This window comes from Callospermophilus lateralis, chromosome 10 (genome assembly GCF_048772815.1).
Source record: "Callospermophilus lateralis isolate mCalLat2 chromosome 10, mCalLat2.hap1, whole genome shotgun sequence".
In the NCBI taxonomy this organism is placed as follows: Eukaryota; Metazoa; Chordata; class Mammalia; order Rodentia; family Sciuridae; genus Callospermophilus; species Callospermophilus lateralis.
This window is the reverse complement of record NC_135314.1, coordinates 104,774,434-104,792,509: the sequence shown is the minus strand read 5'-3', so window position 1 is coordinate 104,792,509 and position 18,076 is coordinate 104,774,434. Positions and strand designations below refer to the sequence as shown.

General features: G+C 44.1%; 2 protein-coding genes across 8 annotated transcripts in view; one reads left to right on the top strand and one right to left on the bottom strand.

The window, feature by feature from the left end:
• Positions 1–1,470: 1,470 nt before the first annotated feature.
• On the top strand, positions 1,471–17,863 carry Pfn2 (profilin 2). 3 transcript variants are annotated; one of them, XM_076868501.2, is made up of 3 exons: positions 1,471–1,664; positions 3,518–3,710; positions 17,787–17,863. In XM_076868501.2, exons 1-3 carry the CDS (start codon positions 1,533–1,535, stop codon positions 17,816–17,818), a joined length of 357 nt encoding a protein of 118 aa, XP_076724616.2. In that variant the 5' UTR covers positions 1,471–1,532; the 3' UTR covers positions 17,819–17,863. The 3 variants fall into 3 exon arrangements, with proteins under 3 accessions (XP_076724616.2, XP_076724615.1, XP_076724614.1); XM_076868500.2 differs by lacking the exon at positions 17,787–17,863 and adding an exon at positions 5,716–7,071; XM_076868499.2 differs by lacking the exon at positions 17,787–17,863 and adding an exon at positions 5,395–7,071.
• The window catches only part of Rnf13 (ring finger protein 13), a 111,257-nt gene continuing 102,532 nt past the window's right edge, over positions 9,352–18,076 (bottom strand). For 3 of the 5 annotated variants that reach the window (XM_076868496.2, XM_076868495.2, XM_076868494.2), the window contains 2 exons: positions 11,000–11,080; positions 9,352–10,745 (listed from right to left, as the gene is read on the bottom strand). In XM_076868496.2, coding sequence (XP_076724611.2) covers positions 10,381–10,745; positions 11,000–11,080 — 446 coding nt within the window. In that variant the 3' untranslated portion in view covers positions 9,352–10,380. Of the gene's footprint in view, positions 10,746–10,999; positions 11,081–15,148; positions 16,169–16,557; positions 16,636–18,076 lie in introns of those variants that run through there. The other 2 variants (XM_076868497.2, XM_076868498.2) reach the window with 2 other exon arrangements.

Here is an 18,076-nt window from a genome sequence, read left to right as displayed (position 1 = left end):
GCAGATCCATGTTATTAGCACAGTGATGCCACCATTAACTTTCAGATTAAGAAACAAGAATCAAAGCCATCAACAACCACCACAAAAGGCAAACACGAATGAATAAATGTGACTAAGTCAGGTGGAAGCACTGGCGAAGAGAAAACACTTTTGACTCACATTTTACACCAAGCAAGTGTTCTGTATCTTCAGGATACTAGCAAATACACTGTCTCAATCTGACAGGTGCCTAACCTGGAATGTCTCTTACTGAACTGTTTTCCTCCCTGCAGTAGAACATTTCAAAGGATGCAGAAAATATTCAAAACCTCAGAACAAATTAGATTGTTTAGCAACGTTCTTTCCTTTCCAGAACTGCATCCCTATGATTCTACAAATTGTGGCCCTCCACAATGATTTTAAAGTCGAGAATCAACACTTCTGTCTCTTTCTTCTTTCCCTTACTTGGCAGGTCGTTTTTGTACAAATTGAAGTCCGTGTAGTGGGACACTTAATTGTGGGACGGCAAGTCCTAAGTTACTAACGGCGACAGGAGGGCGCACGCGGGGAGTCTAAGCCTAGTAAATGCAGAGTTGGATGCTCTGACTCCTTTGCCCTTCTAACACAGAAGTCACGCAAGGCTGCCTCGCGGGTCCTTTCCTAGATAGCATTCTTTCTATTTTCGTCACGTCGTCGACCACCAGTAACTTTCCCGGTTGCCAACCGTCTGCACGTTGGCCACACCGTGCTTAGCAACAGTAAGTGGGCTCTTGGGGCCAAGAATCCGCGGAACGCGAGGCCGCTGGTACCCAGAGGCCACGGCGCAGGCTCTGCACAGCTCAGCCAGGTTCCTGGGAGCCGCGCGCCACCGGGGACGCCTTAAGGCCACGGGGCAAAGAGTCCAGGGAAAGTGCGGCTCCTCCGGCCTCGGGTGCGCGCGGACGACCAGCCACCAGCCGCTCCCACCACAAAGAGCGAGCGAGCGCCCCCCCCCCCCGCCCACCGCATCCCGTCACCAGGGCAACGCCGCCACCCGACGCCGAGGCTCTGGGCTCCGCATCAGAGCCACCGCGCGCCCAGGCCGGCGGGGACTCCGCCGCATCCCCGGGGTGCGACACCGTGGAAGCCCCGGCGCCCCGGCGCCCCCGCCGCACGTGGGGAGCCGCGGCCCGCGATATCCCTCCGCGCCCCCGGCCCTCGTCCTCCGCGCCCGCTCCCCCTCCGGCCCCGCCGCCCGGATCCGGATCGCGCCGCGGAAGGATCGCACGCACGCGCGCCGCCGCGGCCGGAGCCGGAGCCGGGGACCCGGGGAGCCAGCGCCGTCGCCAGCGCCACGCAGCTCCGCCGCCGGTCGCGCAGCCGGGCCGGGCGGGTGGCCGGGCGCGCCGCGGGCCGCCCCTCGCCGCCGCGCCCGCGTCCCCGCCGCCCGGGAGGGGGCGGGCGGTCCTGCGCAGAGCCGCCTCCTCCCCGCCCCCGCCCCGCCTCCCGCGTCGCCGCCGCCGCCGCCGCTGCGCCTGCTGCCGCCGTCCCCGCTGCAGTGCGAAGGGCTGAAGATGGCCGGGTGGCAGAGCTACGTGGACAACCTGATGTGCGATGGTTGCTGCCAGGAGGCCGCCATTGTCGGCTACTGCGACGCCAAATACGTCTGGGCGGCCACGGCCGGAGGCGTCTTCCAGAGCATCACGGTGAGCCCCGCGGCGGGCCGGCGCGCTCCGGCCGAGCTGGCCGCGGGCGCGCGGGGCCGGGCCGGCAGGTGTGCGGCGCGCCCCATGCAGGGCTCGGCCGGGGACGCCCTGCGCCCCCAGCGCTGCCGGCGCCGGGATGGGTGGGGGAGGGGGCGCGGGCGGGGGCGGGAGCGGTATCCCCAGACCGTGCCCAGGGCCCGGCGGCCTCGAGGTGGCCTCGCCTTCGCGGGCGCAGCGGGGGCGGGGGCCAGCCGGGGCGCGCGGGCCTGGGCAGGGGTCCCCGCGGGCCGTCCTCGCTTGGCGCCCGGGCCCCGGTTCTCCAGGCGACTTGGCGTACGCTCCCGGTGCCCAGGCCTCGGCGGCTGGCAACAAATGCCGCCGACCACGTAGGTGGGTCCGTGAATCTCGACTCGGCTCTGGCCCCGGGTTCCCTTTAATTCTCCAAGATGGCGAACTGCCATCGACTCTCCTCCCGAGCAGACCGTCGCTGCACCGTTAGCCCGATTACGCAACTGAGCCCTGGTGGCAGCGGCCGGGGGTTTCGGTGGCCAGAGGGTACGGGGCGGGGGCTGGTCGCCCACGGGCCTCCCTCCCCAGCGGTACGGCAGGGCTGACGCACAGCCCCGCCGCTGCCCGCCTGTCTCCCTGGACCGGCAGGTTCCGACTGGTGCCGCGGGTTCGGGATGCCTGCCCAGCCTCCCGCACCGCTCATTGTCTGCCGTTTCCGCCAAAGGCTCAGCATCGGGTCCGGCATGGGACGTGCCCTTGATTTCTCAGCCCCACACTTGCCATCTAGGGCCAGAACCCAGGTCCCTTATTGGGGGTGCTAATTATTCTTTTGCTAAACGTTGCTTAAGAGCTGGCTGCGGCACTCAGTTCCCGGTACTGGCACTTTGGGAGTCTCCTGGGCCCGCACTGGACCAGGATCCTCGCGGGAATCGGCCTCTGGTGGCCAACTTTGCCTGCAGCCCGCTGGTCTTTGTGTGCGAGTTCCCGCTGCCTGGCGCGGGTTGCGGAGCTGCTGGGGAATGGCTGGGCCTGCTATGACTCTGCAGTTCTAGGGGGCGACGCCTCCCCGAGCCTGAAACGTTGGAGTGCACGTTTCTGCTCTCCGAGTCTGGTGGCTACCTCAGTTTCTCTCCCAGTCTCCCTCCATCTTTTCTTTTCTTCTGCCATCGCCTAATGCGGTGTTCTGGACAGAATCCTCTTTGCGTTTGCCCAGAAGGAAAACTGATTGCTGAGATGGGAGGGGAACGGAAGTTGGAGAGAAAAAGGAGTAGTGGCTAGAAAAATAGGAGGGAAATATGAATTTGGGAATGCGCTGAGGTCTAGAGATGGAAGTTCTCACCATCAGGGGTATTTCAAGCTGTTCCATGCAGGGAAGTGAGCAGATCTGCTAAGCTCAGGGTTTATTTCCGGAGATTTTCAAGGAACTTTAAATTTGATGCAACATGACCCGAGTAACTGATCTGAATGTGAGAGAGAAGCTGTTGTTCAAAGAGTTTGAAACTGAATTTTTACCATTATTACATAAGCACCTTAAAGCACCACCTGACTCGATACAGTTTATAAATAACTCTTTAAGATTGCAGTTTTTTTCATGTCAACTACCCATTATTTAAATTCTTTGCATAGATTGGTTTTTATTAGCAGACCACACTGAACTGCAAAAGAGAGCCAACTGATATAAAACATGTAATCTTGTGAGGCATTGTCTTGATTTTTACTTAGTGAAATGTGGCTGATTTGTAGTGGCAGTATAAACTAGCAGTCTTTCCTATTAGATCAAACCCTGACAGGAATTCACTACAACTTAATGTTTCTCCTTTTCTTTTTCTCTTTTGGGGGGACAGCCAGTAGAAATAGATATGATTGTAGGAAAAGACCGGGAAGGCTTCTTTACCAATGGTTTGACTCTTGGTGCAAAGAAGTGTTCAGTGATCAGAGATAGTCTATATGTCGATGGCGACTGCACAATGGACATCCGGACAAAGAGTCAAGGTGGCGAGCCAACATACAACGTTGCTGTCGGCAGAGCTGGTAGAGGTAAGCAAGGTGTTTTTGTGGTTAAAGATTGCATGCCTTATTACAACTTCATAAGCAGTTTCTTTAGCATTTTGAATGACAGTCCTTAATGGCTGTTAAGGTGGTTTCTTGAACTGCCCAGCACTGAAGGGAATCACTGCTGTAGGTCTTGCCCATGTCACAGCAGTGGCCCCTGCAGCGGAGCCACTGTCATCCTCACTTCCTTCTGAAAGGTAGTTTAGTATCAGCTCTTCATAAACTCAAAATGAAGAGTTTTCTCCAGCTGCTGGACAAATCAGATGATGGTCCTGTGCTGCGTGCAGTTGTTGAGCAGTTTCCATTGTTTGGCTTATTTTCGTCCCTGTGAGACTTTTGAGTCATTTGTCCTTTTTTCTCTTGCTCATCATAAAGCAGCATGATTGATATTGGTTCTTTTTTTTCTTTCTTTTAAGGAACATTGCTCAGGAAGTGAGAAATAATTAGATGAGATTTTTGGAATGAGTTGTCCACTTATTAAAATATATCCAGAGACTAAAGTGTGTCTGAGATTTACTGAAGAATAGGAAACTACGATTAGTTTATACTTGTCCAAAAATTCTGATATCTCCAGATAACTGCCCTTTAAAAAAAAAAAACCTTCTTTTCATAAAAAGATTTTGAAATTGAGGTTTATTATGCCATATAATTGATTTGCAAGGACATTTAGATGTATTAACGTGTAGAAATATTTAAATAAACAGGATTCCCACAGCCTCTGTTGGCAGAATTAGCGGGTCAGCATGTCACACATCAGAGCAGCTCTTCCTGGGAAGGGACTGGCGCTGCACTGTAGTGTAATGCCCTGGTCCTGCCAGCTGCCTGTGATTGCCCTAAAGGCTTCTCTTATTTTGGTGTGGGTTGATGTTTGAGTATTTATTTATAGGGAAATGAGATGACTTTGAAATAGTAGACATCTCTCAACCATTAGCTGTCAGTCAACCACGTGATAGGAAACCAGAGATTTTCATACCACAGAACCACACTGACATCTAGTGGCAATGAGTGTGAAATGTGACATATACCTGCACACTATGGCATCATAAAAGAACCTGGTATTAGTTAGAAATAGTCTATTTCAGGATTTAGACTCATTTAAAAACAAGACTAGCAGAGTGAGGATATCAGTATGCATAAAACTTAACTTCTGTTAATTTGGCCTCTTCTGAATGAAACTAAAAAGCTGTTTAAAATCTGTTTTTCATTTTCCTCTGGAAGTGATATGTCTATTCATATTTACAGTGTCACTTGTATGACTTAGTAGTTTCTACTTAGGAAACCTTAAATATGGGGAGAATTTGTGAATAAATACCAAAGTTTTTTAGGTTTATATTTTTAGGGCATACATGTTTGTCATATCAATCAGAATTTTTGTCCTGAAGTGAAAGATAAATGATCACTTTTTTTCCTTAACCAGTGTAAAGATAACTGTGCAGAATCAGGCTGCTGCAGATGGGGTTCCGTATTGCAGTACTAGTTACCATGTTCTGTTCTTGGTGTATCACTGATTGGAAAGTCCCCATCTGGAGACCTACTTGCCCTCAGTGCTTGACAGCTCATGGGAAACTAACTTAATGTCAACTTATTAATCAGGGATCTGTCTGCTAAAACTTATGTGACTTTCTTGATTAACACTTCTTTTGAAACACTTTTCTTCTTTCTCTTTCAGTCTTGGTCTTTGTAATGGGAAAAGAAGGGGTCCATGGAGGCGGATTGAATAAGAAGGCATACTCAATGGCAAAATACTTGAGAGACTCTGGGTTCTAGCTGCTAGGCAGACTGTTAAGTATTAGGGGAAATTGCTCTTAAACTTTCCTAGCGGTAAGCTTAAGTCTTAATTCTGGAAATTTTATTAGCAATGCAGGGTGATGGGGTATGAACCTGTGTCTCCTGTGTATCCCTCTGTTGGTGGGGAAAGGTGTCTTTCTTTCTGCCCGCCCCTCCTTAAGTAATGCTGTTCACTTTTGTTTTGTTTCCCTGTGTACTCCAGCCTTGGTTATAGTCATGGGAAAGGAAGGTGTCCACGGAGGCACACTTAACAAGAAAGCCTATGAGCTCGCTTTCTACCTGAGGAGGTCTGATGTGTAAGCAGCCTCTCCCCATCTACCTAGCAGCTGTCTGCATCGCCACCCCAATTGTGGTCATCTGCTACCAGACTAGATAGATGGTAGCTAGTTTTCTTTACCTACTTTCTAATGTCATGGTTCCTATTTGCCCAATGATCATTTGTCTGTTAACCACTGTATGTAACCAACCCCTACTGGCAACATAATTGCAGCACAATAATGATTTGCATGATACCTTGAAATTGGGGGGAGGGGCATGCCAAGTTGGGCATCACTTTGTCTTAGCAATTAATGGGATATTGATTACTAAAATAAGTTAATATTAAGCAAGGTGCCGGTTGTACAATCTCTAATTTGATCGATGTCTTTTCAGCACTTTGAGCTTTACTTGGCTCACTTAGTCTTCCTTTTGTAGCGCATGGTTGGGAGGAGAAAGTGCATGCATCTCTCCTTCACTCCTCTTTTCTCTTGCCCTCCCTTTGCACATAAGGGATTTGGTTTGCTTCCATCCTCTTTTATGCAGTGCCTGGTTTATTTAACCAATTAATATCCCCTTTGTTGATGAGCTGTTGAGAGCTGCAATAGTTTGCTTTTAGTATTGTGGTTGCACTTGAGTAGAAAGATCTCTTCACAGTGTCTGCAGGACATGTGCAGAGTGCAACTGCAAAACAAGAGCAAAAGGCACTCCTCCCACGACCTCACAGTAACCACACTGACGCACCCCCAGGGACATTCCATCACCGCAATAGCTCACATTGTTGTTCCTGTCTTTTTCTTTGCATACCAGCTCTACTTGTTTTAGTAAAACTGTAAAAGGCTGCCATTATGGACATTAGGTCTCCCAACATAACCATCTGGAGTGTGTCCAGTTTGTTCTTCATAGGACCAATTTTTATTTGCAGCTTGAGTTTTTATATGAAGTTGCATTATTGTGGACTTGGCTGTCTTGTGATGAATTTTTTCATATGTATTCTGTGCCATACTATTGTTAAAATGAACTGTTGCTATTGTGAGATGGATTTTAACTGACCTATTAAGGGTTTCTTTCGAATGGCACTACTTTAGGGACATTCTAGTATTTGCTTCTATTGTTTGGGCCTTGTGGATAATGTACAGATTTAAAACAAATCTTGTTGCTGATTTGTCCATTTCTTTCCCTGCACTTTGTTACATCTGGGATACAGTCTAACTCATCTGATTTAATATGCATTTAAAAAAATGCCATAACTATTAAACACCTTGTTTACAGACAGATGAAATAAATTTATTCCAACCAAATACTCTAGACTCCTGTTATTTATGTAAATTGTCGGCTTACTGTTACAGTTGATTTTCAACATGATAGGAATATAGAGAATAAGCCAGACTCTGCTGCAAACATTAAATTAAGTACCTAGGCATTTTGTTTTAATAAGCTTTGATCTTTTAAAAAATGGCTTTAGTCATTTTGGGCTGATGTCCTCATGCCGTGTGAGGAAAACTGACTTATCTGCTGGAAAACATTTTCCTCTATTGGTCTCCAGATGTGAAATCTAATAAGCAGTAAGAGGCTTCAGTACCCAAAAGGGTTTGCAACATTGTGGACTCTGTTGAAATGTCATGTGACTTCACATGACATGTGCTGGCAGGATGGAAAATCTGCCAGCTGGGACTCTCCATCCTATGAGCAGAAGATTTGCTTTGACAACATTTAAGAGAATTGGGATGCTTTTGCTTTCTCTAGCTTTGGAGTAACATGTCGACCATGGCAAAACAGTCTAAGCCCGGAGACTGTAAATTCCCTAATATGTACTAAAGTTTAGTGAAGATGTAAATTTTGGACTTTTCAGATAAATCATTACTACCATGAAATGTCAAGCAGAAACTTACAGCGGTAGATGTTCAAAAGTTAGAGGATCTAAGTGAAACTGGGGAGCTTGTCACAGGGTCAGTTCTGGCTTCTAGGGATCTAACCTGGGAGATTCCATGCATCCAGAAGTAGTCACCAGATATCAAAGTCAGATCTGCATGCTGTCCTTGAGAGAGAAAGTGTATTGGGAATAGGATAATCTCTTCCTTACTTAAAATACTGTACATAGGAAAGCTTTTTCTCTGACAAGTTGTCAGGCTTTAGTTCTGAATCTGTACATATGGGGTATCAGGACTTGACTAGTTTGGTAATTAAACACACCCGGTAATTGTGAAATGATAAAAACCTGGTATCAGCTTATTGTTCTGTTAAGATTCCTGTTAAGGACAAAAGATGGTTGGGCAGATGAAAAATTGTGACTAGGTGTGGTGATTACATGGCCTGCAGTTTCAACAGAAGAACACTTTTGGAAATATATACATGCAGACTTTGCTTTACACTTAGCTCTTTGAGTTCAGCATGAGGAAATGGAGCTGTACACCTTAGTGTATCAGAGGTCTCATCACATGGCATTACTTAGGACAAGCACACTTGGCAGCACCAGAGGTATGGGTTGGACACAATTTTGTGTCCCCAGGACAGAATGGTCATTGAGGAATGACACAAGAACATGGTCACCAGTGGATGCTGGGGGTCAGGGGGCATAAAGTGTAATATATAGCATCTGCTGACATAGTACTTATACTTATGAAGGTGGTAGATGCACACACGTTTCTGCCTGGGCTCAGTTTCCAGGTGACTATTTTGATTCCAATGTTTTCAATAACATTACTTTTATAATCAGAAAAAAATCAAATTTTATTTGCTCTCCTATTCAAAAAACTTAATCCATACACTGAAATTATAGAAGATTTCAAATTAGATATTAAAAAAACAAGTAACAGTCCTAGCCAGTGCTGTTAAGACACTGCACACATTTTTTTTTTTTTTTACAACTAAAGTTAATTTGAAATTTCAAAAAAAGTAATTTTTGATCCAGAAAAACTTGAACCATGTCCTTCATCTGAATTTTGGGTTAATAACTAATAAAAGAATACCATATCTAATACAGAGTTACACACTATAGAACAGGTTTAAAAAGACCAGGGTCATACAGTTATGCCACATTCCATCCTCTGCTTATAACCACCCTGGTAAATCTGTAGAAGTCCTCCTTCTCAGGATAAGGTAATATCCAGACAATACATACTGAATTTAACCTTTTATTTTTGAAAGTGAATACTTGGAGGTTATGGTCTTTGCAGATTATGAAAATTTCTTTAAATAAAAATAATTCAGAAAGTGAAATTTCTCCCTAGTGTTAAATTTGTTTAAAAACACATAATTTTTAACAAAAGGCTTGTTATTTATATTGTATTTATTATTCTACCACATGATTTTATGTAGTTTCCCATGTTGGTAGGTATGTCTATTGCAAAGATGCACATAGTTTATAACATTACCATAATATACATTTAATTTTTGGAATGATTTTTGGCTGTGGTTTTAGTGTTTTCATGGATTAACCTAAATGCTGCGAGCATCACATTATACAACGTTCTAAGTGATGTGTGTTTATCGGACCTCAGTCATTATCCCTTTAGTTTTACAGTACTGGGCATGTAAATAAGGCTAATGTGGTAAGTAGTAGCACAGCAGAACAAACATCTACTTATTCTTAAAGTGGAAAACATGTTTATTAACATTCAAATACCTCTCATACAAGGCCGTATAAAAATTCTTAGCATTTTGATTATACAGAAGTCTATATTTTCTACATATAGTTACAGTGATATATAATTTACCTTTTCATAATACATTGTTTCAATACATTAGTTCTGTTAAACATAAGCACTTATTTTCGAATTCAATACTTGAACAATCTCTCTGTACATAGTTTCGCAGGGCTAGTTAGCATAAGATGCTCTTTATTAAGAGGTATATGATCTGAGTTAATAGTTGCTGAAGTTTGGTATTTTTATGCAGCGTTTTCCTTTTGCTTTGATCACAACACAAAACCCTTAAGGATACTGAAATCCAGTAAGTAAAGTCCAGAGACATTACCTTCACTGTTGATTCAAATTTGTACATAACACTATAGTATTAAATCCTTATTAAAAAAAAAAAAAAACTTAAAATCTGCACTAGTTATAGACTTTCCTATCAGGATCAGACTACTTGGGAATAGGAAAGCAAAAAACAGCTTCAGAGTTTGTGGTGACAAGAGGAAAAATACTAAGTTACTTTGTTGCATCTCACTAATGATGGCGATCTGAGGGAACACCAAAATACACATTCCAACTCAACCTACTTGTAACTGTTTGTGGAGGTGAGAGTTGGCTTAGCTTGAGCTAGATGGCTGCAGGACTGACTTCATGTGTAAAGCACAAAACATTTGCATACTGTGATCTATGTCTTAATTGCAAGCTATATTGAGATTTTTTTTTTTTTAGTGTTTTGGCTAAATTTCATCCCCAAAGAGCTCATTTGATGCCTGAGTGTCAGCACCAGTCTGTTATTAGTGAAAGGAAGCACACTCCTGCAGATAAGTACCGATCAAAAGCCTGTTTCAATAATCTGATTAAACTAGAACGCTAGAAAATAAGTTAATTCTACAGAAACCTCTAAAGGGAGCAAAAAATCAAATTACATACCTAAGTAAACATTTCAAGGGAAATGATCAACCAGTCACCTCCAAAAGTCAGACGGTGTTGGCTATGTTGTAATCCCGGTCTCCGTTGGCCTGCAGCTGGACCACAACACTGTGCTCGTTGATCTCGTTCTCTGCGTCACTGCTGTCAGTATCTTCGTTGTCCTCGTCCTCATAGTCTGAAGACTCTGTCATGTTCTGATGAGAGTGGGATTCTGACAAAGCCCCAAATGACTGAGCACTGACAGAAGCCAAAGGTCTCAGCAAGGGGGTGTGCTCTGACACCTCGTTTTCCTCTTGACTGCTGTCTGTGTCAGAGTCTGAGTCACCTTGAGAAGGAACGACTTTCTGCTTGCAGACGGGACAGGTTTTTTTGGTTTTAGTGAGCCAAGGGTCTACACATTTGCAGTGGTAAGCTGTTGAAACAAAATGCATGTTTTCAGTTAGCATGCTATCGCTGGGAACACCACTCCGTCCCCTGTCAGGTGTATTCAATGTCGTGATCTGTGCTCTCGTGTAGGGACAAGAGAAAGAGAATACCTTCAGTGGGACGGATAACTAGTGCAGAGCCTGCCTCAGGGTGCACTAACAACTGCGTCCCTGCCCTGCAACACTGAACCCAGCTATAAAACCCCTTTATGTGCCAAGTTAAAGCAGTAATTACCCCTACCATGGGAACAGGGAAGGACTCTGAGCTTGTCTCCATCTTCATAGTCATCCAAACAAATGGCACAGACGTCATACTCATCTCCTGGAACATAAATAGCATCAATTAAAATATGTAGACAACTCTTAGCTCATCAGACTTTTCGAATGTTTAGTGTTCCCTAGTTATGTGCCCCCCGATTGATCTGTCTATCTTGGACGGCTTTTGCTTGGGTTTTTGTTTTGTTTTGTCAAAACTTGAAGGAGCTACTTAGCTATTCAATACTTTAAGGATCTCAAGTTTTAATATAAGTAGTTAACCTTGTACCTGAAATAGGCAATTGAAAATGATGTCACATTTGTTTACCCTAATTATCTTCACAAAACATCTTAATAAGAGTCATAATTATATTAGAAATTTAGATAACTATTCAAATGCCATTTTGAAATATTGTATGTTGAAGAACAAAATTTCATTGCTTAAATTTCTCAAAGTCTCTGAGGTCATTTATTTATTTTTTTTGCAGTGCAGGCACTAAACTCAGGGTCTCATGCATGCTAGGCAAGAATCTTACCATTGAGCTACATACACACACAGCTCTGGGTCATTTTTTCCCCCCAAAATTCAAAAGAAAACATTAAAATGTATTCACATTAGTGAGTAAGAACAGGGAAGAGACACAAAACTTCAGACCGCCAGCATTCACCAGTTCTGTAGTGTCTGGCACACGCTCAGCCCTGGATGTCCTGTCTTACGCTATAAAAAGACCTGAACTGTCTTTCAGGGCTGTGAGGAGGGAATGAGCAAAGGGTCAGCATGCAGTTGTTCAACAAGTGAGCTTTATTACTAATATCATTGCTATTTAATTGTCTTACTGTTGAATTTATCACCTTTACATTCAGAAGTTTATTAATTCATAGCTCTTTTTAAAGTTCAAATTATAAATGTTTATAGAAAGTGGCAGTTTTTAACTTGGCTTTTTCAGTTAATACAGATTTAGACACCTCAGTGACTGATTTTAATTCAAGGTTCTCTGTTAAATGTACATAAAAACTTACAAATATCAATGGGAACAAGACACAGTCCAATTCTCTGCCTGTCTACACAGGGAAACAACCCAAGAGAATCTGGACAGCCTGGATGAATAAGATTCATAAAAGGGGGTAATTGGTTCTTCCATGTCCTCTAGTCATTTAAAACGCCTCTGGGAGTAGTCCTAAGTGGAAAGCTTTAATGGACATCATTAATTCCTGTCTAGAACCCTGAGGTCAGTTACTATTGCATCACCTATCAAATACATCGCTGGCAAGCACTAGAGTGCCTCAGAACCTCAATAGAGCTGGTGAGGGCCCCTGTCTTCACCACCCACTCTGAGGGCCCCCAAGGGTCCCTGTGGTGGGTGCAGGCGTTTCGCTGACTCAGACTGGAATGCGTTAAGAATGAAGCCATGACTAATGTGCTCTTCACCTTGTAAAAAGGTCTTAAGAGGCTGAGGTAGGGAATCCCAGGAGGCCTGAGTCAGGGAAAGGCTGGGCATCAGTATGGACGCTGTGAGTGGTCAGTGAGATGCAGTGGCACTGACTTTGCAGGTGGCTGTGGGGAGAGTCACAGCCAAGAAATGTGGGTGGCCTCAGGAGCTAGAAAGGGCGAGGAAATGGACATGCCCCAGCTCCCAGAGGAGGAGCTCCCTGAGGCCTCTATCAGCCTAAAGATGACAAACCTGGGTTGTTTGTACTGAGTCTGTCATCTGTAACTGTGGGACATGCGCCGTAGTCACTGAACTTTCCTATCAGTCCTCTAGAACCGCTCCAAGTGATGGAGTTACATTCATGGTCTATGTTTCTGTCCAAAGCAGGTGCTTTGAAGATGACAGGTGAAGACCAAAAGGTGTGGTTTGTGACCAAGGACCTGACTGTAGCCTAGTGCTCTGTAGAAAGTCCACCGGTGGCCATAGCCAGGGGCGCGGTGGCTGGTGCTCTCATCCTGGTCCTCCCATCCTGGTCCTGTTACTTATTAGTTACATGACCTTCTGAAAGACACTTATCTTTGTTTCAGTTTTGTCAGAGGCAAAGCAAAAATGCCATCACACTATGTCTCAGGGTAGCAGTGCAGCTGGAGAGATGCAGCACTCTGCTCCTGTCCCCACGGATCAGCTAGCAATGAGCCGGTGGCAGTGGGCTCAGAACCTTTGTTGTACTGCGGAGATTACATAAATTAGACATTCAGTAGCTCCTAAACCGGCGTGTGAAAGACTTCTAGTTGCACTAAAAGCTGGGTCGAGCGCCTTACGGACACTAGGCTGGTCATTCCTCCCACCCCTCGCCCTTAGCCACTTGTGGTTAAATCAGAGATGGTGAGAGAACTGAAAGAATGGAAACAGGCATGTATCAATAAAACCCAAGAATGATGACAAAATCCAATTTTTGTTCCATTTAAAAGTCCTGGAAACGGAGAAGGGTCACACGATTCAGAGATCTAGTTAGTGGATTGTTCACAAGAGGCTGCAGTCCAGTATCAAGTGACGGCTACGTGGCTTTGTTGACATATAAGTCAGACATGAATTCAGAACGCTTGCCTGTTCTACCAGAAACAGGCAGCAGACTTAGAATTTCCTACCTGTCCTGGGAATAAAAGGTAAAGAACTTGACAAGTGCAGGGCTCAGTGCTGTCCTGCCACCCCTGGCCTCACGGAGAGAGTTCTGTTGCTTAGCACAAGCCTTGATCCAACTGGGAATGATCTTGTCCCCAAGGCTCTCTGGGCTGTCGTGAGGTTTGTGGTTTCCACAGCTGGCATCTCGTGGACTAGGGATGCTGCTAAACATCCTATAGGGTACTGAGCACCCTCCCCACTGCCCAGGCACAAAACAAACCAACCACTCAGGATCACCCCATCTAAATGTCATAGTACTGAGCTGACAGACCCTGATATCATCCCCTCTGGGCTAAGAAAATGTTGCTGATTCACCACTAGATGCAGGACATATAAGTTGGGAAGATCTGTCTCTCCTTATGTGAAGCAACCAGGAAATGTTTCTATCTGGAATGTCTCTGGCATCACTGTTATTTGACTAAAGTTCCTAAAAAATTTCCTGAAGGTACTTCTAGAGTGTCATCAATCTGGGATATCACATTATAACATACGGTGGACAGAACTTTGATTTCCCCTCCAATCTGTTTCTCCCTGGCTTTTCTTCTACATTTCAAGCCTCAAACTTTGGCTCCTCGGGTGCAGCAAAAGCCCGGGAGCATCAGAGCAGGGGGCGAACAAAGACCTAGCAGCCAGGGGTGGCAGTGGGGGTGTGGGTGGAGTGTTGGCTGGCATGCCCTTGAGGCCTGTCTCCCAGGGGCATGCACAGTCTGTCATGGAGTCCTGTGACCTGCAAAGTGCATCGGGAGTCTGTCCCCTTCTGTTTGGCTTACTCTAAGAGCCCCCTCCCTGTCTCCCCAGGTCGTTTTCCACTGTTGTGTCATTCCCACAAACAGCCCCTCCTGTCACCACAGAGCTGTCCCTCCCACCTTGCTCCCACCAGTCTTTCTCTTCAGGCATGGACTGTGACAAAAATATTTGCACTTAAAATCAGATGCAGAAAGAGGAATCACCATTTCTAAAGAGGACTCAAAACTCAGCAAGTCTGAAGTGATCTAGTCACAGTGCAGATAAACTGATGCAGAACTTAACTGTTTAATTTTACAACAAAGGAGACCAGGCATTGAATCTACCAAGAGGAGGTTTCCCCAAATTAAACAATAAGAGAGACTGAATATTCAGGACTGAATAGCTGAGGTTTCATGAGAGAGATGGTTTGACACTTATTATCAACAGTATGGCCAGGGATGGTGTGTCATTGGATTTATAAGCTTCAAAGCAAAAAATTATTGTCATTGAAAAAGGGCCTTGCTACTTGTTCATGCATCTGCCAGTGGAAAACAGCAGCTTTTTCTAGCAAATAAAAATAAATGGGTTTTATAGTCTCTTCTCCTCTGTACTACTTCCCAAGTAATCTGAATAAAATACAACAGGATAAAATATTTTTAAAGCCAAATTTTTTTTTTTGAGAATTATTCCTGATTGTTTTCAAGCTCAGGGAAAAACAAAAACAAAACAAACAAAAATAAAACAAAGAATAAATATTTACTTTTTAGAATATAAAGGTAGTTAAATGTAGTTTAAAAAAATGTGTTTCTTAATTAGAATAAAGAAGTTAAAAAAATCATAAAAATAAAGCATTGTCCCACTTTTTTTACACCTTCTACTATAAAATGCTATGTTGCCTTTTGCCAACCTCTAAAGTAAAAATCTTTCTATATTGTTGTCTTGAAAAATTTCAATATGTAAAGTATCAAGAAAAATACTTAAAATGTCAGGTATGAGATCTATATTTTATCATTTGTATTTCAAGGATCCACAGCTTCACAGGAGCTGGGGGAGGGGAGCAGCTTCCAGAGAGTATGCCTCACACTCAGGAGAAGGACTTTGGGGAGCAGGGCTCTAGGTGCTAGGTAACAGTGCAGCCACCAGCCCTGGGAGCACAGGTGGGGCAGTGCAGACAGTGAGATCGGGAAACCACAGTTTCAATTAAAGAGCTTTTTTGAGAACAAAAATGAGTAATGAAGAGATTTATAAAGAAGCTGTTTCATAACAAAACATCTAAAAGCCTGTGTTATGTCACAAGTGCTCGACACAGTAAGGCGTGCACAGACAGTCTGAGTGTCAATCAGCACAGACATTTCTGTACAAGCTGCACAATAAGATCACTAGGACAGGAGGCTGAGACAACCATGTCCCCAACAGGCACTGAGTCTTACAGACTCAATGACCAGGGAAACAGTTGAAAGTTGCTAGTTCTGAAGTTGCTGAGGATGCAATCACAGCTTACACCTAAGGAAGGTATAAATGTCAAAATCTTTTTAGTTCACTGGCAAATATTTGTAAAATATACCTAAAATAGAAACGTTTTAAGACAATGAAGCAGTTGATCATTGGAAGAGTGTCTTTTATTCTTTTTTTTTAAGTGGGGGGAACATAGGAGCATAGGATTTGATTATAATACAAATATCACAGATGTCCTAACATCTATTTTAAGCCTAGAAGAGTTTTTTGAGGCTCCATGGCATGGTACTACATCTTCCTGGAGTGATAAATCCACAGAGGTGTTTTCTTCATGTTTTCAATTAGATGCAACAATAAGAGCACTGCAAGTGAAGGGGAGTGTTTTGTTTCTGGCACCTGTGTGTGCTCCAGACCATCAGCGTGCACTGGAGTATGTGTAACAATCACAGCTCTTTCATTTTACACGACAAGCATCATTAACAACCCAAAACATCATAAAACAAAAATATAGGTACCTCAAACTTACTGTTGAAAAGAAATTTCAAGTGTCGTGTTTACAGTTACATATTTTCCAAGTGCAATCTTTTGTATCATAAAAATGTGATGATTGAATTTCTATGACATTCACATTTTACTTTAAAGGGTCACTTTCTTTGCATAGCACGGGCTGCTGCTGTCTCTGAGCTATGTACACGGCAGCACTGTGGTGAGTGTTCTTCATGTTCTGATGTGAAGCCCCACACAGACGCACCTCATACAGATGCACCTCATACAGCAGTAATGCCATGTCTCCACAGAGATGGGACCGCCCACGGAGAGGCCAGAACGCCTGTTGGAAAACCGTCAGACAGTCATCTTACTAATTGGGGAACAGAAATAAGAACGACAGCCTTGCAGGCCCTAAATAAATCCATATGACTGAAATCCAGGTCTACTTATAGATGAGCTTTGGCCAAATTTTATTTTGGGTAGTCTTTTTTTTAAAAAAGCTTTTCACTGTATTTTAAACAGTCATTCCAGGGGCTGAGGCTATGGCTTAGGGCAGAGCACTTGCCTAGCATGTGTGAGGCACAGGGTTCGATCCTCAGCACCACATAAAAATAAATAAATAAAAGTATTGTGTTCATCTACAACTAAAGTAGTTTTAAAAAATAATCACTTTTTATTATTTTAATTGGTTCTAACTTGGTTTCATGGTTTATGCAGGAAAAAATATAGCTATAGCCAAAGTGTTTCTGAATAAAGGATCAAATAAATTCAAAGATCTGTCACCACCCTGAAGAGACAAAGTGCATGAGATTTGAGAAAGGCAGAAAATGTACCAGAAGCACAGTGTGTGTAAGGACTGAGGGTTCACTCTTCTTGTTCCACTGCTGTTCCTCAGGTCACTGAGAAAGGGTTGGCATACTTCTAGAGCACACCTCAAGACACGCAGACTTGTATGTGCCCTGACATATTAGTGTGCTAGGATGCAGTATTTCTTTGCTTTTGCTTCACATAAAGGAGGTTAAATAAGAACTCTGCTCAGCTTCAGATACACCTGGGGCAAGGGACCTGCATTATTTTTGCATAAAGACAATTGCTTCTAGATGGTTCTGCCTGCTTGACTAGATCAGCCTAATATTCAGTACAACTGTCTATGTAGCAAAGGTGATTATAAGAAAAATCAAACATAAATTTTTCTTTTAAAACAGTGTATACAAATTGATAAGAAAATACTAAGATCCCAATAAAAATGTGAGCAAAGGGTGTTCAGTGTTTGGACCTTGAATGTCCCCAATGTTTAAGCCTTGTCCTCAGAGTGGCACCATCTGGAGGTGGTGAAACTTTAAGAAGTGGGTAGGGTCTGCTGGGAGGTCTGAAGTGCTCAGGGGGCATACACTCAAGGGCAATTACAGGATACCAGTCAGTCTCTCTCTCTCTCTCTCTCTCTCTCTCTCTCTCTCTCTCTCTCTCTCTCTGGTTCCTGGCCACCACAAGGTGAGCAGTTTAGTCCATCACACTATGTATGATGTGCTGCCGTGTTTCAAAGCCCAAACAATGTGACCAACTGACCATGGACTATAACCTCTGAAGCTGTGAGTCAAAATAAACCTTTCATCTTTTTAAATTGATTATCTGAGGCATTTTGTTATAGTAACAGAAAGCTAACATAAGATCTGACAGGTAATAAAAGCAGAAATATGAATGGGTAATTTGCCTTGTTAAAATAAAATGATTCTTAGATACTGCTAGAAGACTTGACTAATTTCAGGAAATTAGTTTATCTA

Excerpts from the sequence above, each read along its gene's own strand:
- Pfn2 (XM_076868500.2), top strand. The coding sequence starts at position 1,533 with ATGGCCGGGTGGCAGAGCTACGTGGACAACCTGATGTGCGATGGTTGC. Across the intron at positions 1,665-3,517 it reads GCGTCTTCCAGAGCATCACG|CCAGTAGAAATAGATATGAT; the intron begins GTGAGCCCCGCG and ends TTGGGGGGACAG. Across the intron at positions 3,711-5,715 it reads TGTCGGCAGAGCTGGTAGAG|CCTTGGTTATAGTCATGGGA; the intron begins GTAAGCAAGGTG and ends TGTGTACTCCAG.